Source organism: Amphiprion ocellaris, chromosome 22 (assembly GCF_022539595.1).
Source record: "Amphiprion ocellaris isolate individual 3 ecotype Okinawa chromosome 22, ASM2253959v1, whole genome shotgun sequence".
NCBI lineage: Eukaryota > Metazoa > Chordata > Actinopteri > Pomacentridae > Amphiprion > Amphiprion ocellaris.
The window spans coordinates 15,123,829-15,150,253 of NC_072787.1; the positions used below are offsets into that span (position 1 = coordinate 15,123,829).

The 26,425-nt window shown below is 38.8% G+C and overlaps 1 protein-coding gene across 4 annotated transcripts; it reads right to left on the minus strand.

Moving 5' to 3' along the window:
* Positions 1-528: 528 nt before the first annotated feature.
* On the minus strand, positions 529-25,806 carry LOC111572471 (centrosome and spindle pole-associated protein 1). Of its 4 annotated transcripts, none has more exons than XR_008600373.1 (29): positions 25,522-25,806; positions 25,350-25,431; positions 25,144-25,238; positions 23,964-25,033; positions 23,331-23,692; positions 23,140-23,220; positions 20,442-20,533; positions 20,227-20,323; positions 20,041-20,098; positions 19,493-19,785; positions 19,277-19,401; positions 17,396-17,483; positions 17,024-17,135; positions 16,780-16,927; positions 16,585-16,671; positions 16,384-16,448; positions 16,067-16,210; positions 15,802-15,948; positions 15,612-15,710; positions 15,455-15,515; positions 15,203-15,329; positions 14,299-14,381; positions 12,933-13,070; positions 12,818-12,852; positions 12,638-12,701; positions 11,968-12,065; positions 11,717-11,879; positions 7,406-11,445; positions 529-2,609 (listed from the first exon to the last, which is right to left on the minus strand). XR_008600373.1 is itself a non-coding variant. In XM_023276148.3 (28 exons), the coding sequence occupies exons 5-28, from the start codon at positions 23,609-23,611 to the stop codon at positions 11,252-11,254; spliced, it is 2,883 nt and encodes a 960-aa protein (XP_023131916.3). In that variant the 5' UTR covers positions 23,612-23,692; positions 23,964-25,033; positions 25,144-25,238; positions 25,350-25,431; positions 25,522-25,806; the 3' UTR covers positions 7,208-11,251. The 4 variants fall into 4 exon arrangements, 1 of the variants encoding a protein (XP_023131916.3); XR_008600372.1 differs by having other exon boundaries at positions 11,717-11,882; XM_023276148.3 differs by lacking the exon at positions 529-2,609 and having other exon boundaries at positions 7,208-11,445; positions 11,717-11,882.
* Between the last annotated feature and the right edge of the window lie 619 nt (positions 25,807-26,425).

Sequence of the window (26,425 nt, forward strand, 5' to 3'; positions counted from 1 at the left end):
ATATTATTTGACACAAATCCTTCTAAATCAAAATTTTAATTATTTTCACGCCAAATATTTACTGGACTGATTTCAATATTAAAATCACTCCTTTCTAATCCTCTGCTGTACGTTCAAACCTGAGGCCTTAAATAGAAACACACAAGTATCTGTTTGAAGGAACTTCTGCAGAGTCCTGGTTCCAGAACATGATGATAGAATGATAGACAAACTTTAACAAAAGCTGCCTGAGAGTTTACAGGTTTTTATGCTAGATTTCTTCAGTAATTTAATGAGTTATCAACAAAAATCAAGTGTTCATTTGATGAACTTCATTTCCTAAAACATCCAGAATTGGAGCTCATATCTTTGGCAGCTGTAAAGTTTCTGCTCCTTCAAAGTTCACAACACAATGAATGAATTCCTAAAACACTCTCAATGCTGGAGAGCGTTTGTGATGCTGAAGCAGTGACCAGTTTTTCTGTTTCTTCTCTGGAGATGCACAATGAGGGACGTCTGCAGTGACTGAGAAAGAGTCTCACCACATCCTGACATGAGGAAAAAGACTTTATTGAAGACTACAATGAGAAAAACTATCAGACAGCAGACGGCTGCATTCAAGATGAGCTCTGAACATTAGATCTGGAACAGGAATTCAATAACGGCAGCATGAGCTTCATTTCAGTCTGTAGCTGCTGAATTCATGGATGAATCATCTGGCACTAGAGAGGAAGACCATCAAACATCCACGTCAGCTGATGGAAGTACAAGAGTCTCACCGAACAACCAACCTACAGAGTGAAGACCTTGAACCTGATTGGACGGCCTCCTATTCAGCCACATGTGTGAACAAATGCCTCGAAGCTGATTTGTTTTCTAAAATAAATCTAGTTTGAGTCCTAATCTATGCCTGTGTGTTTGCTTCTTTACACTGCTGTTAACAGTTTAGGCTGTTAGATTGTTCCAGATAAGACAAGTACAAGATTCTTCAGAGCTGTTCTACCACGAGCCTGACAGGAAGAACTCCAACAGCTACTGAATGTTCCTGTGGTTCCCTCAAGGCTACAGGAGGAGTCCTACGAGGAGGTGGTTGTTTGAGGAACTTGTAGGTGGAATACTTCCTGAAACCAAACTTTTAGGTCAACATTCAAAGATTTAAGGTGGAATATTCCTTTAAACCAACCTAAATTTCATGTTTTGATCATTATCAAGTGAGAAACCTCAATCCAGACTCCTCATAATGACGTTTGAGATTTATGCTGCTGTTATTTGTTCAGTCCAGACTAAATGACAGAAATCCACAACTGTAATTTTATTTCAGGACTCGGTTATTAAATGTCAAAATCCATGTGACTCTAAAAACTCAACAGCTTTACAAACTCTAAGATTAAACTCTCCACAAGGATCCAAAATAAGTTGGACTTCTACATGAGAGCTTTAATTATTCTTCATCTACTTCCTGAAAAGTCTGGTCAATAAATAAGACAAAAACTAATATTTTTAGCTGAACTAAAGACAGACTTTGTGATTTTTCTGCTCACATGTTGTGTTGTTGTAAACTTACTCTTTCAAATAAATAGCCTCCTAACCCCCTGGAAACCAGCGTTTGTCCTGTTTTTGCGTTGCTCCTCGGCGACCCTAGAAGCCGGGTCGTAATGTTTTTTGAGCAACACACCATACTATGACGTTTTTACAATGATGGTTCTACTATGGAACCAGTTTGACATGTTCAGGCGTTCTTTGTGTGAAAACTCAGAGATTTCAGGTATCAGAAGGTGGTTTTCAACTTTCTTTGTTAACTTTCTGCCTCAACTTTAAACTAAATTTCCTTCACTAAGCCAGCCCTCTGGACTTCCAGTAAGCTGTGTTCCTATTGGCTGTCCAGGTGGCTGCTTGGTGTTATCAGGAACACCTGAGCAGCTCAGTGTCTTCCTGCTTTATGTGGCTACAGACAAACATTTCCTCTGCTTCTCTTCACCACGGAACCGGGTTTGGCTCCGTTGTGTTTGTTCTTTAGGCGTTGGCTTGCAGCTTCCAGCAGTAAAATCGTCTATAATGTGTTTCTTGGTGTGTTTTAGGGCTTTGTACTGGATAGTTGTCTTGGTAAATGTGGTTCTTTAGCCACAGTTAGCACATGGTGCTAATGTGTGCAGTGATTAGTGGATTTGGTACAGCTGAGTTGTGTCTTTATCTTGGCTGTAGTGAGTCTTTAGAGGTTTTTGGTCAGACACATTCTGTATTCTTGGTTGTCCAGAAGGTAAGAGTTCCTGTCCTGATTCTCTGTTCTCAGAGGTTCTCTGGTAGGCTGCAGGAGACTTTAGCGTTTGGGTTGTACTAGTTAGTTTGGTTTTTGTACAGTTTCATTTGGATGACTATCTTGAGGCCCCTCCATGTGGTTTAGTGAGGTTTTCTGGAACAGTTCTACAAAGCAACCTGCAGCAGAAGAGACTTTGAGAGTTTTTAGGAAGTTCTGGAGACCAGACTTTAGAGCAGCAGAAACATTTGTCAGCAGTTTGAGCAGGAGAAGGTGAGCTTCAGAGTAGAAATGAGACAGAAACCTTCTTGACCTGTGTGGTGAGGTCCTGTACCAAGAGTTTGAGCAGGTTGTGAAGAGTCTGTAGTTCTTTGGTCTGAAAGCACAAGAAGAGTCGACTCATTAAAGGAGAAAACAGTAGATATTGTTGGTTCTTCTGTCGCTCTGCAGTTTCCTTAGACTGAATATCAAGTTTATATTTTAAATGATTTACCATGTGAGCCTAAGAAGACTTCAATAAACTCCCTCCATCCCCTGGACACAACATATTTTATTACCATGTTAAATCTTTTTTTTTTTTTTTTTTTTTTAAATGTTTTTGAGTTTTAATCATAGTTTTTTCTATTTGCTTGTTTAGTTTTGTCATCTGTGTAAAAGGTGCTAAAAAAATAAAGTTGAATTGATAAACTGAATAATTGACTAACTCATGACTGTGACAACAGAAGTATTTTCATTGTGATTTAAGGGTTTATTTCATTTTTAAAGTTGGGGTTTAAATCTTGACAGAAAAAGAAGATTAAAGAAATAAACTACATAACAAAAAGCAAATAAATCAAAGGGAAAAAATTTAATACAATCAAACTTTTAAAAAGTTTTATTATAAAAAATATTTTTTAAATGTTTAATATTCTTCTTGTTTAATTGTATTTTTTAAATGTTTAACATTCTTGTTTAATTGTATTTTTAAATGTTTAATTTTCGAAAATATCTGTAACTTTTAATATTTGTATTTTAAAAATTTTGTTTAATTTCATAATGACGTATTGTATCTTGTTTAATTATGTAATTCAATATTTTGTCTGTATAATATAGTTAAACATTAAATACAATTAAATGATATTAAACAGACAAAATATTGAATTACATAATTAAACAAGATACAATACATGTCATTATGAAATTAAACAAAATTTTTAAAATACAAATATTAAAAATTACAGATAAGTTATTTTCGAAAATTAAACATTTAAAAAATACAATTAAACAAGAAGAATGTTAAACATTTAAAAAATACAATTAAACAAGAGGAATATTAAACATTTAAAAAATACAATTAAACAAGAAGAATATTAAACATTTAAAAAAATACAAAACATTTAATTAGATTATTAAACTTTTAAAAAGACAAAACATTTAATTAAAAAATTAAATGTTTAATTAGAAAATTACATCTTAAAGACAATAAAACTTCAAATAGGAATTAAACAGAAAATACAATGAAGCATTTAAAAAGAAAATTAAACATTAAAAGGTGGTAAAACATTTAAAAAGAACCTTCAAGATTTAATCAAAAAATTAAATATTGGGAAAGAAAAAAAATTCAAACAAGCAGATAAAACATTTGAAAAAATAATTAAACATTAAAAAGACAAAACATTTCGAAATCAAATCAGACATTAGAAAAGAATAAAAGGTGAGAAATGAGCAAAACTAAACGTTTAAGAAGAATCAAACTAAAGACAAAACATTTGAAAAGACCAGTTAAAATTTAGAAGATCAAATTAAACAGAAGAGACAATAAAACGATCAAAAAGAGCAAAAACAGATAAAGATCTGAAAGTGTTTTCTAGTCTGAAACAAAAACATCAAGTTGTTTCTTCAAACATTTCCTCTATGTTCTTGGTTTGATTGTGGATAGATTTACTAAGAACTCATTTCAGAAAACTGCTTTCCAGATAAAGTCTACTAGTAGTTGAAGGCATTTATCAAACTAATGTTACCTTCTGATCTCCACAAACTTTACTGTTCAGTGAAGGGAATCAAAGTTTGTTGAGGATTTCTAAAAAACCCACAGTTGAAGGTCTGAGAAGAACTCGGATGGTCTAAATGTGAAATCAAGACTCATGGTCACAAGTTTTAAGGCTTCTGTTAACCAGAAAGTTCAAACTAACAGAGAAGTACTGAGAAACTTTTAAAACTTCAGTCCTCAGACTGTCGAAAGGTTCAAACTAACAGAGAACTACTCAAGAACTTCTAAGATTTCAGTCCTCGGACTGTCTGAAGGTTCAAACTAACAGAGAAGTACTCAGGAATTTAGAAAATTTCAGTCCTCAGACTGTCTGAAGGTTCAAACTAACAGAGAAGTACTGTGGGACTTTGAAGATATCAGTCCTTGGACTGTCTGAAAGTTCAATCTAACAGAGAACTACTGTTGGACTTAGAAAATTTCAGCCCTCAGACTGTGTGAAAGCTCAGGTCCTGAGGACTCGGGAGGTGTGGAGGCTTTGGAAAGTCTTGGAAGTGAGGGTTCCACCCTCCAGCACAAAGGCTGAAGTCCAACCTCCTGAGAAAAACGGTCAAGTCGAGACTCGAGTTAAAAAAAAACTCGAAAACGACAAAAAATAGATGATAAATGCGCAAAAAAAAGAAGAATTAGTATCTGAGCGAGTAGCTCAGGAGGATAAGAGGATAGACTACCAACTGGAAGGTCGCAGGTTCGAGACCCGCCAGTGGCAGTTTTCTTTCTTTGTCTTTGTCAGGATTTTCATAAAGTTTAAGAAGGGTCTGGTCTTGAACCAGCGACCTGCAGCTCCACAGGCAAATCCTTAACTCACTGAGCTACAGATCAGATGAAAAGAAATAAATTCGTCGTCCCTTTGGCATCGTAGTTCCTGAAGTGACCACATGGGTGGGGCCAAGGCGGAGTCTGGGTGGAGTCAGGGCGGAGAGTAGGCGGGGAGGTGGGTGGCGGCCTCCACCCTCTACTCCCCCACCTCCCCCCACCACCCACCACACCTTCCCCCGCCCGACGAGTTTTTCGAGTCTCCACGAGTTCTTCGAGTCTCCATGGGTTTTCCCGAGTTTCTGGAGTTTCCACGAGGTCCGAGGCAGAACAAGTTGTCATGAAGAGGTGTTGAAGTCGGCCAGGATGGACTGACTTTTTACAGCAACTAGAAGGAAGACCACTAGAAGAGCAGGTCTTTAACCACCATCCATGAAATCCATGGAGTCGCTCCAGAGAAATGAAGGGAGGTCAACTTTTATCAACCTCCATCCACATGTTCAACTTCATATCTTTACTTGGAGATTTTTAGCACCACAAACCATTAGTATCACACTTTATTATCCTTTATTAGGACTTTAATGGAATCCACCAGCAGATTTAGTTTTTGTTGACAAACTTTATTCTTGTCATCGTGGGACTGCAGTATTTAAAACTGTTCCTTCTATTTGACCTCATGTTTATTAGTTTCAGTGGAGAAAGTTATTTTAATTGTTGATTAGTCTCTTAAAAACCAAATAATAAATTGGATTAGTCAAGAGGTTTAAATTTCTTACATTGTCATATTTTAAATATGACAAAAAAAAATAAATAAAAATACAGCATCTTGTGACAATTTGACCTGTAACTGCCGTTATATGAATAAAATTGAATTAAAATTGTATGTATCTTGTAATTTTGGAGTAATTCAGCCATATATGTTGGAAAACACATTTTCTTTGACCATTAATCTGTTGATTGTTTTCTCCAGTAATTCATTTCTTTTTTGGTTTATAAAATGTCAAACCCAAATATATTAAGTTTACTGTCATAAAAACCAAAAAGATTTACATTCATGATGCAGGAATCTGGCAGTTTTTCACTTTTTATCTTAGTTTAGTCAGAAAGATAGTTGATAATGTGTGAATTGTTGCAGCTTGTGAGCCGTAGAAGGTTTTAATCTTTGGGGCCGAGTATCAGAAAACATTTAGAAACCAACAACAAAACACTCAAAGATTTGAACATCATTTGCATGACAATGTCAAATTAAAAGACATTTATTTCCAACGTAAATGTGTGATATTCATCCTCTGGAGCTTTCTCTTCACATCGTCTTCCACTTGGACTGGTTTGGTCGGGAGCATGTGCAACAAACATTTGAAAAACTGCACTTTAACATCAATGAATGACACTGAAGTTTAATCTCTACATAATGAGACTGAGTCTGGATGTGCTGCTCTGTCATTAACTCCTAAGTTTAGGGAAAGTTCAAACAAAAGAGGACAGTTCAGATAAGACTTGAGAATGAGCTTATTTTGAACAAACACCTCAGACTTTCTGAGCTTCAGCACCTCTAGCAAGATATTTTAACAACAAGCAACTCAAGAGATCCAGAAGTTGGAGAGAGTTAGCTTTAGCTGAGCCAAAGAACATGTGGGACGCTAACCTAGCAAACATTTCAGACTTTTCTCTGTGAATTCTGAGAAATAATTTACTATTTAATGACAGAGCTACACATCTTAGCTCAGTCTCATTAAAACAGACTCTAATTCAGTGTCATCCATCCATATTAAAGTGCAGTTACCCAAAATGTTTGTTGCATGAGCTCCAACAAAACCTGTCCAGGTAGAAGGCCACTTTGACAAACAGGAAGTGGATGATTCCAAGCAGATTTATAGAAGGGGGAACCGGACTGTACTAAGTGTGGTCGAGTATAAAGGGCTGTTTTGTGGGTTTTTAAGGCTGATAATGATTATTAGTGAGACATCTGGAGCATATTCATTTGGATATTCATTTGCAGTAAATGAAAGTATTTAAAATCTTGGAGTTAAACTTAGAAGAACATAAACTTTAACAGAAAAATTTTGTTGATACGTTTTTGTTTGTCTCCAGATGTTAAGTTAAAGGAGTTTTATTCGTGACGTATAACCAATCAAATCACTCCAGAAGACAGAGCGACCACAGGTAGATAAAGGTTCAGAGCCAATGTAGCGCCATTTTTAAATGTATTTATTACCGTAAATCAGTAAAAAATAAAATACTGATAATCAGTAAATCAGTCAGCCCACAATTACTACAATTCTACAATGTATGTCTCTTTCCTTTGACTTGTTATTTGTACAATATACGATGTATATGATGGCGTTTTTTCATACCAAAGGCTAAACTATGATGTTTTCTCAGAGACATACCATGCTACTCTGTTCTGGTCCTGGGCCGCTGTACTCCTCCTCTGTTGTTTTCTGTATTGTACTCAGCTGCATGCCTTCGTCCACCCGGCCTCCGTTGACTCGTCCCGCCTGCCGTCTCTGGAGCTGAAGCTGGATTGGAACAGAACAAAGTACAGTCCAATCACGATGCCAGCTGCCTCTCAAAAGGCTCCTTCATCTGGTGGAACTTCTTCTGAAGGGAAGCTGAGCTGGCCCGGCAGAACTTTGGAGATGTGTTCCAGTGGTTGGTGGATGTGTGGGGAGATAGAGAGGGACCTTTGAATTGTTCAGAAAGGAAAACAGGGAACCCATTGGTAGTTTTAGTTCAGGGTGCTACTGCGGTGTGTTTTTGGGTTTGAAGAGGTGAACAGGAAGAGTTTTATTTTCGTATTGATTATCTTTTACTTTGTTCCAGGTTGGAATGCCCATCAATGTCAACATGAAGTTCACTTTTAGTTCTGTTTATTTATTTTTATTTTACTACCACCCATTTGCATTTAACCCCCTCACATGTGTTGTTGTAAACGTCCTCTTTCAAATAAATACTCGTCTAACCCTCTGGAAACCAGCGTTTGGATGCTTTTGGTGTTGCTCCTCACCTACTTCAGACAGCCGGGACAAAACAACGTTTTGTGGACCAAAGGGTAAACTATGACGTTTTTAGAGCGACATGCTACACTGATGTTTTTAGAGTGACATGCTATACTATGACGTTCTTTGGACCAAAGGCTATACTATAACGTTTTTAGAGCGACATGCTATACTATGACGTTTTTTGGACGACAAGCTAAACTATGACGTTTTTTGAGCCACATGCTATACTATGACATTTTTAGAGTGACATGCTATACTATGACGTTTGAAGAGCGACATGCTATACGATGACGTTTTTTGCACGACATGCTATACTAGGACGTTTTTTGGGCGACATGCTATCCAATGACGTTTTTAGAGCGACATGCTATACTATGATGTTCTTTGGACAACATGCTATACTATGACGTTTTTTGGACCAAAGGCTATACTATGATGTTTTTAGAGCGACATGCTATACTATGACGTTTTTAGAGCGACATGCTATACTATGACATTTTTAGAACGACATGCTATACTATAACGTTTTTAGGGCGACATGCTATACTATGATGTTTTTTGGACGACGTGCTATACTATGACGTTTTTAGAGCGACATGCTATATGATGACGTTCTTCGAGCGACATGCTATATTATGACGTTTTTAGAGCGACATGCTTTACTATGAAGTTTTTAGAGCGACATGCTATACTATGACGTTTTTTTGGACGACATGCTATACAATGACGTTTGTTGAGCGACATGCTATATTATGACGTTTTTAGAGCAACATGCTAAACTATGATGTTTGTTGGACCAAAGGCTATACTATGACGTTTTTTGAGCGACATGGTATACTATGACCATTTTTGGACGACATGCTATACTATGACAATTTTAAAGAGACATGCTATACTATGATGTTTTTTGGACGACATGCTACACTATGATGTTTTTTGGACGACATGCTATACTATGATGTTTTTTGGATAACATGCTAAACTATGACGTTTTTTGAGCCACATGCTATACTATGACATTTTGAGAGTGACATGCTATACTATGACGTTTGAAGAGCGACATGCTATACGATGACGTTTTTTGCACGACATGCTATACTATGACGTTTTTAGAGCGACATGCTATACTATAACGTTTTTAGAGCGACATGCTTTACTATGACGTTTTTAGAGCGACATGCTATACTATGACGTTTCAAGAGCGACATGCTATACGATGACGTTTTTTGGCCGACATGCTATACTATGACGTTTTTAGAGCAACATGCTATAGTATGATGTTTTTAGAGCGAAATGCTATGACGTTTTTAGAGCGACATGCTATACTATGACGTTTTTAGAGCGACATGCTATACGATGACGTTTCAAGAGCGACATGCTATACGATGACGTTTTTAGAGCGACATGCTATACGACGTTTTTAGAGCGACATGCTATAGGTTGACGTTTTTCTGACGACATGCTATACAATGACGTTTTTTGGGCGATATGCTATATTATGACGCTTTTAGAGCGACATGCTAAACTATGATGTTTGTTGGACCAAAGGCTATACTATGACATTTTTTGAGCGACATGGTATACTATAACGTGTTTTGGACAACGTGCTATACTGTGACAATTTTAAAGAGACATGCTATACTATGATGTTTTTTGGACGACGTGCTATACTATGATGTTTTTTGGACGACATGCTATACTGTGACAATTTTAAAGAGACATGCTATACTATGATGTTTTTTGGACGACATGCTAAACTATGATGTTTTTTGGATGATACGCTATACTATGAGTATGAGTAGCAGCAACATCACAACAAATGAGACAATTTTCAACAAATTGATGAAACTGATGTCATTTAAAACAGTCTGTTTTAGTGTCAAATTAAAGCTGATTACTGACAACTAGAACATTAACGTTACTGTTTTAATCACATTTACGTTACATTAATGTCAACCAGCCACAGTTTTATGAACTTAATGAACCACATTACAGGAACACAACACACTTCAGCTGTTCACATGAAACTCAACACATTAGCTTGATGCTACGTTAGCTTTAAACAGGCTACGACTGAGCAGCTATCTCGTTTAGCATCTAACACTGAAGCTAATATTTACTATGCTAACTTTCTTCTCTGGTCAACACACACTGAAACAAACTCCACCAACATCTGGAGTGCATGGCACACATTACATCTGACACTAAAGCTGCATATAAAGTGCGTTAAAAGCGGCACCGATACGAAAATAAACATTTACTTACCGAACTATTAGAGTCCTTTCAGTGCCTGCTGGTAGAATCAGCCGAAGGCAGAAAACTGGTTAAAACAAGCCAACGGGCAGGAAAACTGTCTGTGGAAAATGTTGTGCTGCTCCACCGATAAATAAACCAACAGTTATTATATCAGAATTAATCCAAACCAGGAGAGCAGAGTCTCTGCTGCCTCCTCCATAGGACCTGTCAATCATTCCAGACCGGACTGTCAATCAAGTAGCCCCGCCCCCTGGCTTCGCAAAACTTTAACGCTCTATAAAAAAAAATCAATATTGATTTATTTTAAGATCGGCCACCTGATCTCTCATTTTGACCATGAAAACTAACGAAAAAAATTATATACAGTGTATGCACCGTATTCCGTTTGGCTCCACACTTGCTGATGACCACTTCCGGTCTCAGAAAATGAAAAAACGGACCTTTTTTCGTTTCTGTCTCTTATTGATTTTATTTTCTTGTTATTCTAAATATAAAACAAAAATCAAAGCTTTTTTTTAAAAATCGTACATCCCTTTTTGATCATGAAAAGGAAAAACGCCTTGTATTTCAATTTTAATTTTTGTATTTTAAAACGAAAATCAAATAACCACTCGTTTTTTGTTTTTCAATACCCGTTTCAGAACGGAAAATCCAGTTACCAGATCCATACACGGACCCTTTAGATACAACTAAATATGTGGATGAATCTTTTTTGTCAAGAAACCGCTACAGCTATCGGATGCACTAAAAGCCTAATCTTTTGCAAATCTCAAGTGAAACAAAATCACATCCTTCAAAAATGATGACTACGGAAAGAGAACAATTAAAATTGTCTGATTATGGTATCAATTTTAGTTTAAAGAAATTAGAGTTGTTACTCATTAATTATGTTTTCAGCACAGTAACTGGACCCACCACCTGCACCTTAGGGAATGAGAGATTCGCAATTTCCTCTCCTTGGAGAGCAGCTAATGGGAGCTATGTGATGCAGTGTGTCAGCCATGGCGGAGCATCCATCCTGCTGTTCGGCGTCTCTCTGCAGCCTGAGTGTTTAACAGCATCTGCTGTTCCGGGCCGCAGCCAGGGCTCTGTGGCAACTGTCTCCACGGAGACACGCCTCCCCAAGGCAGAGCGCAGGGACAAGACATCCTCTTCATCTGGAGACAGCACCTCTGGAGGGTACAGGTGCTTATCCATCACACATTCACACATTTCTTCAGGCAGTCACATATTAAAGGATGCTTAAAATTTACCACGTGTTTGTTTAGGCCTCGTAATTTTTGTAGGCTTGATTCAAATTTGTGATTGTTATAAAACAATACTTAATATCCATATTTGTTGTAAAGGTGGCAAAGTTAATAAGAGATGCCCGCATTTGCCACACTGGCTATAGTTTTTTTTTAATGATTTGAATGTTTTTGTCAGTGAATTCTTTCCTCTCACCTGTTCTGCTGTTGTTGTGATCCCCAGTGCAAGTGTCTCGTCTGATGATGCGGTGGTGGTTGTGGTCCCTGACTTTAGATCTGAGGTTCAGACTCGTGCCGGACTGCAGAGACCGGTCGTCTGACTGATTGTCATGCTCCCTCTGATCAATAGAATCCCCTACCTGCTGTGAAAAAATACCAGGAGCTGTCGTACTTTACTTACATACATCATTTTGAGCAGAAGAATCGATTTACCGATAAGCACCATACATCACAGTTATGTCTCCCTCGTGGGGCTGTCCTGTCTCGGTGCTCTGCTGAGGGCTGAGAGGATCTCTGATGGTCACGTGCATCACCACTGTAAACATCTGGGAAAAAGCCCACAAACGCATTTATCATTTCACAATATAAATGTCTTTACAGCCGGGCAGAGGTTAGGGACCAAATATTTCATTCAGCTAATGCATATGTAAAATGAAAATGGTTAAAAAAAAAAAAAGTCCATTCAGTGAAACCTTTTAGGGAAATGAGGCAGAACGATGTACGAGGGAGAGTATTTAAAAGCCTCCTCCTCTGCATCAGGCTTGTTAACAATTTTTGTCCTAACGCCTGGCACTCTGCTATCATCACCCTGCAGCTGGCATGGCCACCTAGCACACAGCACTAGCAGCAGCTGCAACTCGGGGACATGAGCTGGCATGTGCCACAGTTAGCCTGGCACAGAGACAGAGAGCTAAATTGGCCTGGCACACAGACTGCTGCAGTATGGCATTGTGAGGGTGTATGCAGCAGGCCTCCCAGTCCATGTCACCTTTATGGAAACCGTATGGTGCCTTGGAAAGAGAAAACTCCCAAAGTGCATTGTGTCCACACTGGTGTAAACACAGAAAGCAAACGACAAGAGGAGCAGCGCAAGCAGGCTATAATCATCCAGGCTTACCCATAAAAGCAGACTGAGACGGCAATACGGAGTCTCTGTGGACGAAGGATCCAGGTTTCCTCCTCTGAGAGTAGACACAAATAAAATGTCAACAATTAGGGAGAATAAGCCATGCTGGGCTAACTTATGTAATCTAACAGAATGAAAGTGCATACTGTGATGAATGTGTTGACCACTTACAGGAAAATAAAGGTCTTGCTGTTGGTCCAAAAAGTCTAAAAAGGAAGATAGAACAAGGAGATAAAAAGAACAGTTTCCAAAAAAAATTAAAAATTGTGTGTGTCTGCTCACATACCGTGCTCTTTCTGTCTATTCATAAGCCTGATTTTGCGCTCTTGTTCACGTAGAAGAGCCTGCTGTTGGATGTCCAGACTTTGCGCATCAGTGGGAGCATCAGGGTACATGGCTCGGACCCCTTCACGAGATGCTGTACCTGACAAATAAAACCAAGAAATGTCCAATGTCCCATAACAGTGAGACACAAACACATTTTCTTCCTACAAGCCATCACTCTGATGAACCATTAAATGAGTCTAATGAAATCCTAACCTTGGACCACTGTATATACTGTATATTACATGTATATAAAGCATCTATAACCCCGTATTTATTCCTGTCATTAAAATCTGCACAATTTCTCTTTAAAACATGCTTTTTTCCACATATCCAAAGCTGTACATAGTAGTTAAACACACATTTTCCTTTGTTTGACCTGTTGCCCTTGTTTAAATGCATATGTGTTCTGTGTAAGTACTTTAAGAACAAAGAAAAAAACTGTCAAATCCTTGTGTGTGTTTACATGCTTGGCCAATAAAGGTGGTATAGATTATTTTTCAGATGAAGTAACAACAGCTGCATTAGCACAAAAATAAATAGCAAAAACAGATTGACCAGACAAAGATATTCATTAAAGTAGAGCAATTTACATTGTTGATGTATAACTCCTAATTGCTCCCTCCTCACTTTCTCAGCAGTCTCCCTCCCTAAATGAGTAGTTTGGCAGTGATTCAGCATCTTAACAGCCTGGCTTCATCCTTCCAACTATGTCCCATCAGGGTTTGACTATAGAGAATGGATCTGGTGCGGCTTTCAGATGCAGGTTTTGCATAAATCCATTGTTTATACATGGAATTTTGGTAAGCGATTTGGTCAATTCGCCACAAACTAACATTTCTTCCTATTTTGTTGGTTTTACATTCTGCAGCTCCGAACATCTTTCAGACCCCTGCATTTACTCAGTCTGGGAAGCCATCCAAAGCCATTTCCTTGGTTGCTTCCATTACATTCACTGTTTACACTGCCAAACTGCCTGTCACTGATGGATGACCTCCCATGACCTCATGAGATTAAAGTTTCAGTGTGGCAAGTGGGAGACAGAGGACTGATAAGGTTCTAAACCATCAAGCAGTTGGTTTGAGATCTCTCATCCTAGCCTCTAGCACATGGCCAAGGCAGTCATACGAGGGTTTGTCAATGACTTTCTCAAAATGTGTTGACCTACAGTACATCAGCTGAAGATGATCAGTTCACCAGTATTTAAAACAAACTGAAAGCAAAGATACTGCACAGAAAACTCAATAAGGACGTGTTTCTTGCAGTAAAGGTGATCTAAGTTTAAAAAATAAATGCCGTTTCCAATCCGTCACAGTGTCTTTCATTACCTCTGTGTTTAAGCTGGTTGAACTCCCTGATGTTTTGCATATTAACGCGTTCAGCAGCCGCCTCTCTGAGTCGTCTTCTCTGCCTGAGCAAAGGAAGAAATCCCCACTTTTAACACAGCAACTGCCTCTAACAACACACAGATGTCTCACTGAAAATGTGCCAGTAGTTCACTGTGCCAAAAGCTTTCCAGTGGTGCACAATAACTATACCACTCAGTTCGACTTATTACGCTGTTTATTCCAAAGGGAGTGAATTTAGTAGTGCTTTAAAAAAAGAAGGACACAACACCTGGCCTGTGTTTGTTAATACTTAGTGCTTTTATGATGCCTGAAGCTCTGGGCTTTCTGTGTAAGCAGCTTGTAACCAAAGAAAAGCTGTGAAACTGGCACCCATCCAACGGCATTTCTCAAGATGATTTGCAGTAAGCTAATTTGAATACAAGCAGAGACTTACAAGTAGCTTGTGATACACTCTTGTAATTGTGTGGGGTGGTTACTCTGCTCTTAAGCTGCGCATGCTTTGCAGGATGGGAAGATAAATAAGGACTGCCCTCCAGCAAAGCACTGAATCCCTATTTGACCCTGGACGACAGATGAGCAAAGTGAAGAGCAATGAAGAGAAAATTTCCCTTTGGCGATCACACTGGTACATTACCGCAAAAATGAGAATGGAGATTAGAAGGTAACCAGCTTGACCCTGCTCCCTTTCATTAGATACAAATAGCAAATCAAAATTGCGATTTAACAAGACGGAATGATTGTGTCTTCGCTTTAACTCATCTTGGGGTGAATTATGTGAAATTGGACACCTAATAGCTTTTCCAAATGACTAAAGCTAAGCCAGGAAAAAATATGAAATCCCATTTATTCTGTGCACCTATACTGTAATACCTGAGCTTAATACCTGTTGGGGGGAGTGTAGGGAGTCTCCGGTGGAGCTGTTTGGCCCATCTGAACCTCCAGCTGTCTCTGCTCATTCCTCAGATGCGTCCGGAGGAGCGACAGCTGTTTGATCACTTCCTGTTGACCATCTGAAGTAAGAAGAGGGAGTGATGGGAAACAGAGGATCAGAAACATGTATGTTTAAGTGGCATTTTTTAGTGTACATACAGCTGGGCATTAATTCTTTTATATACAGAAGTCAAGACAATCTTACCGTCTAGCTGGGGTGTTTTCAGAGAGACTGAACATTTGTGTGGCGCTGACATAGGGTGCTTCTGTGAAAATTGTGAGCATTTTACAGAAATATGGTAAATCCATTTCTTTATTACCATAACAAGCTTGATATTAAAATATTTGCTTCAGTGACTTACATTCCTGGATGAGAGTTGGCTCCCAACAGAGGAAGGCCTAGATGCTACAGGACTTGTTTGCTTCTTCCGCAAGGTTGGGATGGGAGGAGATGGCTCCCTCTGCAAGATAATGAGCAGAGTCACACTCTTTGACAAAGATGCTCAATAAACCACGAGCTACCGTACGCATGTCTTTTCAGGCTGACTGTACCTCATAATTCATTTGGGAAATTTCCTCTTCTCCTGTTTTGGCACTCTGCGGCATCTTGTCAGTCTCTTTTTCCTGCCCCACCTTCTTTTCCTCCTCTTGGTGATGTGATTTAGGCTGATAGATCCAGCTTTGGTTTTCCAGCCTGTGCTGCAGAGACGAACCAAAATAGTTTCTCAGTGGGTAGCCTGGTGTGACGAAACCCCCTCCTAAATGTAAGGAAGGAGGAACGATAAAGTGCTGATCATCAAAGAGATGAACTCCTCACCTCAATCTTCTTTTGTTTCTTTTGCTCGTCCTCATATTCCTGCTGTATGTGAGCCCTCTGCCTCACCAACCTCTTCTCCTCCTTCTCCTCCTCAATCCTAATACGTTCTCTCTCCTCTGCCTGGTTTCTCTTTCTTTCCTCTATCTGTTTGAAATGGAAATTCACAGCCACAAATACTTCACCACAAAAGTGCTTAGAAACACTGAAGCGGTTGTAACCAATAACAACTTTAAAAAAAAAAAAAAAGACAAAAAAAGGACACCATCGACACCATTCAGGCAGTTCCCAGCATAGACTGAGGGCTGTGAATCCAGTACCTGTCGTTTCAGGGCTTCTTTGTATTTGTCCTGCGTGTGAAGCTCCTGTGGAGGATCATTGGAACCTGCGAGGACGAACACAGGTATGAAAAGACAAAAAGTATTGATATTAAAAAGAAGAGAAACATGTACACATAATACATCTGAATCAAGGGCCAAGTTTGTCACAACTTTGGCACATTGTGAGAGAGATAGCACCACCTGATAGTCGATGGGAAAGGGGAACTCTGGCATCAATGGGATTCTTATTTGACTTCTCATTGCTCCTGTGCATTTGATGCAGGTCACCTGAGAGAAAGGAAGTATTAAGAAATATCTGAAAGGCGATGTATTGACATTTATTGTGACACATCTCAGGTTTAGCAGGTTACATTAATGCAAAAAAAAGCAACTTACTAACAAGGTTGCCTTTTTGGTCTTTAATGGGAGCACCTCCACCACTTCTGCCCCAGGGATTGTAAGCCGTCATCTCAGCCTCTATCTTTGCATCATATCGCATCCCCTCTTCTTTCTCTCTTCTTTTACGCTCCTCATTTTCTCTGATCTGCACACAAGGAAGGCAGGATGTTTTGAAAGTTGATGCACTTTCTGAGACCACTTCTGCCATGATTTGTGAAAGGAATGGTTTTGCCTATTGCACCTGCTGTTTGAGTGCTTCTTGGTAGCTCAGTATACTCTCTCTCCTCTGCCTGGACTTGTCTTCATGAAGCTCATCAAAAGCCAAGGGAGATGCCGTACACTGGCGAGTTGCTCTAAAAGCAGACAGAGTGGAAAATAACAGGGAGGGATGTGTAAAAGAGGTAGCGGCAGACATACAGTTTGCTGTGAGGGCCCTCTTCTGGAAGAGAAAAAGGATTGAATGCAGAAGGTAGCACTCCCTGCAAATTTATTTCCAAAGCAAAGAACAGGAGTGGCATACATTCTGAAGCAACTTTAAACTGAATGCACTCTATTTGTCATCTGAATGAATACATTTGTATTGCAAAATAAAAGTGTTGGAATGGGCACTGACTTAATGGTGCCACTGGATCCGAGAGGACGTGGATTTTGAAAAGGAATCTTGAAATTCTCAGACTGTTGAACCTCTCTGGGAAGGTCATCTAATGCAGAAAATACAAAAAAAAGAATAATTAATACACACTTTTTAACAATTTCATCAGTTATTTGATGCCACGTTTTCTGTCCAACTGTAAACATTTCCTGAGCTCAGTCTGGGTCAGAAATTTGGCAGTAGAATAAAAATGGAAAGGAAATACATGTAGCCAAACAGAGCAACTGAATGATTTGGAACTGCCGAAATCTATGCAATTAACTGTATATTTCCCCAGTATATGAATAATTTCTGCTGTAAAATGAGATGAATAAATATGCCAAGTCCTCATGATTGTTGATATGGAGATAAAAATGGCCTCTAGATAAAAGGTAGAAACCCTCCACAGGTAGGACTGTGGGTTTATTTAAGGCACTCTGAATACTTCCATCTAAGATTATACTGTTATATACTGCAAGCTAGTTAATAACAATGAAAACATTTGACACAGCAATGACTGTACACCATAGAGTGATATAGTTAACTTTACCGCTGCCCATTTCCCAAGGCTTAATGTAGTATTTAAAATGTTTTATATTTCTCTACATTATTGCGGCTGTCTATATCTGTATGCCTTGCTTAGAGTTGGAAGTTAGTAGAATTATGATAGGCGATCTTTCAGAGTGAACATAGCAGGTGATTTTATTTTTGTTAATGTTGCTGTTATGCAGACTTCACATCAGTGTGTATTTAAAACTGGACTGCAACATAATGAATATGCTTTGACAGCCTGTAAGTTACTATAGTGGAGTAAAATCAGTAGTTGTCTGGTGAACAAAAGTTTACATACACTTGTGAAGACCATGTATATCATGGTAGTCTTGAGTTTCTAAGGACTCCTATAACTCTTAATATTCTCTGATGGAATCATTGAAACATATACATTTTTGTCACAAATAAAAAACATTTAGTTTTTTTTTCATTGATTTATTATGGGTCGTCTGGAAATCTGCTGGATCAAATACATAAATACAGCAACCTGAATGATCAATTTTGGGATGTACAAAGTTGTGTGCATCAAATTTTCCTAGTGGTCTGATCTCTTAACTTCTTGTGAGTGATTCTGTTTGACTACAGCTGCTGACTCCTCTAAGCCAATTTAACTAGAGCCCATTTGATACACTACCATGGACAAAAAATCTGAGGAGCTCAGAAAAAATCTGAAAAAGCGAATCAGTGACTTGAATAAGTTAGGAAAGCTACTTGGAGATATTCCAAAGCAGCTACACACACCAAAATCATGTGTGTAAAGACTTGTTTGTAAGTATAAAGTGGTTGGTTTAGTTGTGTCACTGCCACGATCAGGAAGAAAACATAAACTATCACCTGCTGCTGAGAGACAGTGGGTCAGGATGATCAAGAGTCAGCCAACAAGTCAACAAAATTAGATACTAATACAAACAGAAATTAGCCAGAAGCTCATGGATGGCTGTAAAAAGTGTCTAGTTGAGGTGAAAATGGCCAAAGGACAATTAACCAAATATTAGCATTTCTGTATGTATACTTCTGACCCAGCAGATTTTGTCATATTTTCAGAAGACCTATAATAAATCTATGACAGAACCAAAATGCGTAATTGCTTTTTGTGACAAAGACGTGTGTTTTAATTATTCGATCATGAAAATTAAGAGTTATGGGAGTCATTGGAAACTCAATACTGCCATGATATACATGGTCTTTACAAGAGTATGTAAACTACAGCATTCTTTAAAAGGTTTAGTACTGCAAAGTAAACATGTGAAAAAGGCAAAAACATTTCTTTAAAATTGACATTCCTAAATAGAGGTGTTTGTAATACTATACTCTGATTGTAAGGTAGATTAGGATCTAATGGATTCCTGGTTCCATAGTAGTAATAAGCTGCATCGTATGGAGTCTTGTAAGTATTAGGTACAATGGGAGGTACAGGAGGAGCAGCTTCAAAAACCCTGAAAAACAAAATGGCCAAAACTACAGTGAATTTACAGCAGACTTAGTGATGTCATTCAGATATATGAACGCAAAGCAACTGTAAACTACCTTTGGATGGCCACCTCTCCAAGCATGTTCGAAAAGTCTCTGTGGTAGTCCTCACTAAAATATTCCAAGGAGGGATAACGTTGTCTTACTCCCATTCCAGACCGAGGGACTGTCACCTCAGACTTTCCTCTGGGAACCGTCTGTTCTGTGTTGTTAGTGGGTTTATCATCTTTAGGCCTTGGGTTTAGATTCTTCCCGTCAGACTCCATCTCTATTCCAGGCTTGTGAGGAACATCCCGTCTCAAACTGTCATACTGCAGATTTACACCCCGCAGCTTCTTTATTCTGTCAGGCTGGAAGAGGTGACACAAAAAGATTCATCAGACAACAAATATGTTAAGCTGTTGCACAAGGTAGTGTTGTGCAAATGCAGAAATATAATATAATCACCATGTAGGATGCTGATAATGTTTATTGAGTTTATTTCTACAAGGCTTTATCCAATAACTGTGGGAGCTACGACAGCAAATGCAGGTCTGTGGCACATGTGATCTTGGAACATGTTTAGCAGAACTGCATTGATTTTTAGACCATTATTTTACTGCTACCTCTTTCTCAGGATCTGTGGCTCCAGTGGCGGCAACTCTTAGCTCAAGTGTCCTCTCCCTGAGAAAGAAAAAATGGCTGCTGCAAATCACTCAATTTTTTTTTCTTTTTATCACTTGTTGACTGACAAAGGTATAACAGTGGAAACAACTCCAATGAAAATGATAGTTTAGTGAACAAATACTTACATCATCTTGTTTCTCTGCTTTTCAGCAATCTGCCTCAGCAACTCCTGCCCATACTGTTCTTTCTTCATCTGAGCAGCCGTCTGATCTTCTGTTGCCCCTGCATCAGAACAGAGAGCCATAAACATACTAGTGGTGCCACCTACAGTTCTGAATGAAACAAATTAGATCCATAATTCCACAACTCAATATATATGTGCAATAAGAATGACTTTTACCAATCATGAGTCCCGTAGCAAACCCAGGCTTCTCTTTGCTGATACCAGGTGTAGACTTTGCCGCCATCCTCATGTTGTCTGGCATTTGCAGCCTATTGAAGATACACAAACGGAATGAAACGCTCCACAAGAACCATCCAATTACTGACAGCACAAAAGCATAACAGCACTGCAATCAGTTCCCCTCTGAGCCACACCCAGCTACGATTTTACGTCACACACTTCCTCACAGTTTGCCTGCAGAGCTTTGTGATCTATAACTCAGAGGCAGAGAGTAAAGGCTGATGCTCCAATCGATCCAGCCCTTCTGATAGACCTGGGGTGAGTAATTGTTTGCCTGGAGTTGGGCCAAGGCTCACGCTCCATCACCACCCAACATTTCAGCAGCTTACTGACAGCAACTCATTTTAATGGCATAAACCGGAAACGATGAAATGCAACAACAGCCTGTGGGAGAAATGCCGAAGAGCAATAACTGATTATGGAAGCAATTATCAGTACCTGTGTTGTGTTACAGTCACCCATTGTTGGCTCGTTCAACTGTAGTGCTTTATTGATTCTGAAAATTTATGAGATTTTCCAGCAGGATGTAAATGGATGTCTCACTCCGCCAACATCAGTCAACCAGGGCATCATTCCCGTAAAGCAGGGGTCACCAACCTTTTTGAACCTGAGAGCTACTTCAAGGGTACTGAGTAGTATGAAGAGCACCTTGTTTGATACAAACTTCCTCAATAGCAAACTTGCGCCATCATCTTTAAACAATAATAATAATAATGAAAATAATATGTAAAAAGACTGTCTGATCACATTTATGTTAATTATTCCTTACAATAATTATTAACAACGATTTCCACAACAATGAGGGTAGGAAACACACACACACACACACACACACACACACACACACACACACACACACACACACACACACACACACACACACACACATGTATATGGGAATCTGTTCCAATATTTAAAAGTCAGAGGTATCCCATCTCTCAAACTTTGGTAAATATATTTCTTGGCAGTTTTGTATGAATCAGCATATTTGCAGCATTTTGTTCAAAATCACAGCAGTTACATTTCTGTGCAAATTATCACTTCTAACATCTTTAGGAAATCATTAACTGTCATCAAATCATGCTTCATTTGTGCAAAACACTACCTTTGTAACATTTTTGAACAATTCATGAACTCTGTCCCATGTTTGTACAAATTATCAGTTCTGTAAGAAAAAAACAACTCTTTCACATTTTGAAATGAATCCTATCACATTAGTATTAATCACCAGCATTTTTCACCAGCATTGCAACATTTTTAACAAATCATAACATGTTTTCAACAAATTATTTTTCACATATTGTGTAATGGCACAGTGTTTTGAATGACAACATGTTTTACCTCGTTGTCTGTAAATGTGTGTTAGTGGGAAGCCTGGCATTGCAGAGATTATCATGTCAGCAACAGTCTTACCTTAGCCTTGCAGCTCACAGTTCAGATGGTTCAGTTTCCCAGTGATGTCCGTTAAAAATGCAACGGCAAGAATCCTCAAGCAGCAAGGTGTCTTCCCCTTTGGATTGCATCAACTCTCTGATTTCGTCCAACAGTGACAAAAAAAACCTGCAAAACTGGTCCCCTGCTGATCCATGGGGTTTCTGTGTGTAGTAACAGGTCACCATGTTTAGCTGACAGCTCCTCCAGCAGCACCTTCAATGTCCTGGTTGTTTGGCTTTGGAGCCATTTATGATCTTCACGACAGGAGTCATCACATGATCAAATCCGGCCACTTTTGTACATACATATGTCCTGCTGGTGAATGATGCAGTGGTAATGTAGGAATGTTGGGAAGTCTGGATCACCTCTGCATCGTACAATGAAGCCTGCATGCCGACCCGTCATGGAGGGAGACCAGTCTGTCGCCACTGAAACAAGCTTTTCTAATGGTACATTTTTCTCCACGAAGAAACTTCTTGTCGCGTAGCAGATGTCAAAGCTGCCTTTAAGTTCCGAGCTTTTCCTGTCCGTGGTGCGCATACAGTCTATGTGCGCTACCAGGTGGCTAGTTAGCATGGAAGCTTTGTGGCAGCTAAAGTAGCGTCTCTCCACATTGTGCAATAGTCGCCCAGCAAATAGGACACATACATTTATCTTTCACTGTCGTGAAAAAGAACTCTTCCTCCCAGTCATCGTGAAAATAGTGTTTTCTCTTTCGCTTCTCTGTCATGTTTTGGGGGTAAAAATCACCTCTAGCTTCTAGCTAAGCGTCTGCGCCCGGACGCTTCAGCAGTGACGTGGAGGTTTGACATGCGCAGTGAACTTTGCCTCGGACAAGGTCAAAGTTCATTTACACCGAAGACATTTTTTTTCTTTTTTTAATTATCATAAATATTGTAATTTGAAATCTGCATTAATGTAAGTATTTTTGGTTTAAAAAGAACAGCAACTATAATTTTTTTTATAAGGAATTTCATGGTGACTAGTGTTATTTTTAGAACATGTGTTGCAGGCAACTCACGTGGTCTCTGCAGGCAACCAGGCACCCGCGGGCACCGTGTTGACTACCCCTGCCGTAAAGCATCTGAAGGCTAAGATTATCTGTGGCCCATTGTTAACTATAAATTCTAAGATCATTTAGCCGTCAGATGCTTTTGGGAAATGGGGCCCAGAATTGTGCACAGAAATAATTCTTACTCACTCTGACTTCCAAATCCTATCATTGTTGTTCTGATCACAAGCAATAGGGGCCTCCACATCCTTTATGTTCCGAGAAGCTCTGCTATAGAAACAGATAAGACAGGTAGCTACAGCAGAAAAACTATGACACAAAACCTGAACTTCACACTAAGATAGTAGATAAAAAATACCAGTTGTTTAAAATCACTACACCTGTTCACTCTGCGTTCTTGTTTTCTTCTCTCTTCTTTGTACTCAGGCTCTCGAGTGCATCTGTCTTGCCTCCTCCTGCATCTAAAATCAGACTCGAGTTCTTCATCTGTGTTAAGCTCCTCCTCAGAGCTATAGGGCTCTTTTTGTCTGTAGAGTTGCCAGCGCCTTCGCCGCCGATAACCTGGACCCAAAGTCCCTGTACTTTTTCCATTATCCACTGCCTCAGTCAGAGTGGCTGCGTCTCTCCGGGATGCAGGGCGCTCCTTTTGAGGAGGAGGCATTGTTGAGATGGTATTGAGGACAGACAGGGGAGACACTTGAGGAGAAACACTGACAGCATCTGAGGCCTGAACCTGCCCAAGCTGAAAGTGAAAATGTGATGCAAAAATTCAATGTGACAAGATTTTACTTTATAATTTGGTGGCATAAATGTTATTCAGCATTAACATTTCAATCATTTAATTAGCTGTATCTACTGAATAAAAGGGTAAACATTTATAATAAAAAACAATTTGAATAATCTTTTAAGCTTTGCTGCAAAACTATCACACAAATTGCACGCATCATTGCACCAATGCACTGTAGTATTGTGTACTTACTACTAATCCTAGTACTAATCCGTAATCTACATACTTTGGCAGTGACAGGAGCTGCTGTCCTCTTTAACTTTCTGATTTGAGCTTGTTCTTGGAGGAAGAGGCTGTATTCTTTATTTCTCTCTTCCCTTAGTTTTTGCTGGGAGAGAAAACAAATTCAGTCATCTATCTAAAGCAAGCAGCCAAAACACTAGTTACATGCATCCATTGCTGTATTTAAAGCTGACTTCAAACAAAACGTTTAGAAATCTTGAAATAGTTCAATTAGTTTCCTGTTGACTTCTAATTAATGAATGAATAAAAAAGTGTCTTTAAAAAGCTTCAACACTCACATAAACTATACGTCTAGATATAATTAAAGAAAATAGACAGACTATTTTATCCAAAGCAGCTCTCTCTGACGCATACACACAACAGCATGAATTTGAGATACACTTCTTGTTAAAGAAGTCAGACATCAAACCATAAACCCCACAATTAATGCCCAACAGGCACAATCACTGGAGCGAAGGCCACCCACTGATGTTTATCCCAAAACCCTAACTTTCTTTATCTCCAAAAGAGAAAATACTACTCACTGTGTGTTATTATGTATTATGTATTATTACTATATGTACGTGAAATGATTTATGTAGAATTTAAGCTCACTTTAAGGCTTTAAGAGGCATATGCAGGGCTTACCTCAGTGCATGTTATTTTTCCATAATAGTTTACATGGATACAATGCTGATTGTGTACAAACATTACAGAGCAACACAGTTCCCATGCATCTCATTTCTGCAAGATTGCAATTTCTTGACTTGCTGTTATCCACAGTGTTTCAAAAATGCTTGGACTACGCTGCTGCATCAGTAAGATAGCCTTGAAATCATTCTTTGCACTTGCAAGCATAAGCTGTTGCCATGAAACACAGAGCACTCTGTAACCAACAATTCAATATAATCCGCTCAAGCTGAAGCACTCAAGTAACACTTTGATGACCACCTGCTTATTGATATATTGCTATACTCAGGTACACACACATGCCTTTATAGATATCCTGTCATCGATAGGTAGGGAGAGACCCTGGGATGGCGGACAGGGTTCTCTGGTTTTCCGATCCTTTGTCTGTTGGAAGAATATCCCAATGATAAAAAGAAAGATACAATGCAACAGAGAAGCAAATAAGTGAAACAAAAACATGTTTCAATAATTGTTTTTTAAGTACAGCATCAGACCTTAGAAATAAAAAGTTCGTAGTCGAGCTGTAGCTCCTGCTGAAGTTTCTGCTTCTTCCTTTCATAGTCAATTCCCAACAAGTTTAAGCCCAAACCTGAATAATTTAGTATACATATAACACACAGACTGTATGAAACACTGAAGTTTTGTGAGACACTAGACTCAAATAATGCAACCTGTTTACTATCAGATACTTGCACATTACCTCTGTCTGGATATGGGTTTTTGCCTTGCACTGCAGATGCCAGAGACATGTTTTCAGTGTTATTTACATCACAACTCCTTGGCTGTGGAGAACAAACAAAGAAAATATTTGTTAAAACGCTGATTTAATAGCTACGAGGTGATTAAACTTCATTATTTTTAATTTTACATACCTTAATTTGCATGTACAAATAATATATCGTATGTCAATGTTGACATATCTTTGGGAGAATCTTCTTCATGTGCCTCGATAAACATCCCCATCTTCGTTCATTGCTACATACATCCAACAGTGTAATCACTGAACCTGTAGGGAATAGCTGAACGAGTTTGAATCTTTTAGAGCTCAGCTGTAACTCTGGCAGCAAATGTAGAATATGGCATTACGATATATATTATTCATATCTGAATTATTTTTCTCCGCAGTCCAAAATCTGACAATTACTCCCTCCCAGAGAGCGAGACACAAAGCGTCATTCCGTTGCCATTGACAACCATGACACAAACGTGCTCCTAGGAGAGGCTAAGTAACTAGCAAACACAAAGGTCTAAAACGAAGGAAATATATCTAATTACGCCACACATTAAATTTGTAATTAGTCTACAATGTTGACTATTAAATGGAATATTTGTCTTTGAAAATTTTTCATTAATATAAAATTCAGTGGAAATCAGATTTACTGCCAACTTTGCAATCAAGTACACACGAGCTTAAGCTAGCAGCCCCCTTGAACCTTAGCTACAGGCTTTCTTGTAGAGTATTTATCTTCATTAATAAATATTAGCGACACTTTAGCTGATTCATGAAATACCTCAGCCCTCACTGAAAGTGCAGCGTTGAAGACCAGAGAGGAAAAGCCTACACAGGAGTATCTGCTTTTCTGAAAAGCCCCGCTAGATGTCAGTGAGTCCCCGACCGTTAGCTAACGTCTTTCAGGACTAAACCATTACATCTGTTAGAGGGGTGACTGCACTTTAATAACCTTGATAAATACGCAAAGAAAATCTTTCTATTTTGTAATATTGGGATATATGATTCTGAACTTAATGTAAAAAAAAAAAAAGAAAATACACCTT

Excerpts from the sequence above, each read along its gene's own strand:
- LOC111572471 (XM_023276148.3), bottom strand. The coding sequence starts at position 23,611 with ATGCCTCCTCCTCAAAAGGAGCGCCCTGCATCCCGGAGAGACGCAGCC. Across the intron at positions 20,534-23,139 it reads GATAGGATTTGGAAGTCAGA|GCTGCAAATGCCAGACAACA; the intron begins GTGAGTAAGAAT and ends TATCTTCAATAG. Across the intron at positions 20,324-20,441 it reads TGCTACGGGACTCATGATTG|GGGCAACAGAAGATCAGACG; the intron begins GTAAAAGTCATT and ends GTTCTGATGCAG.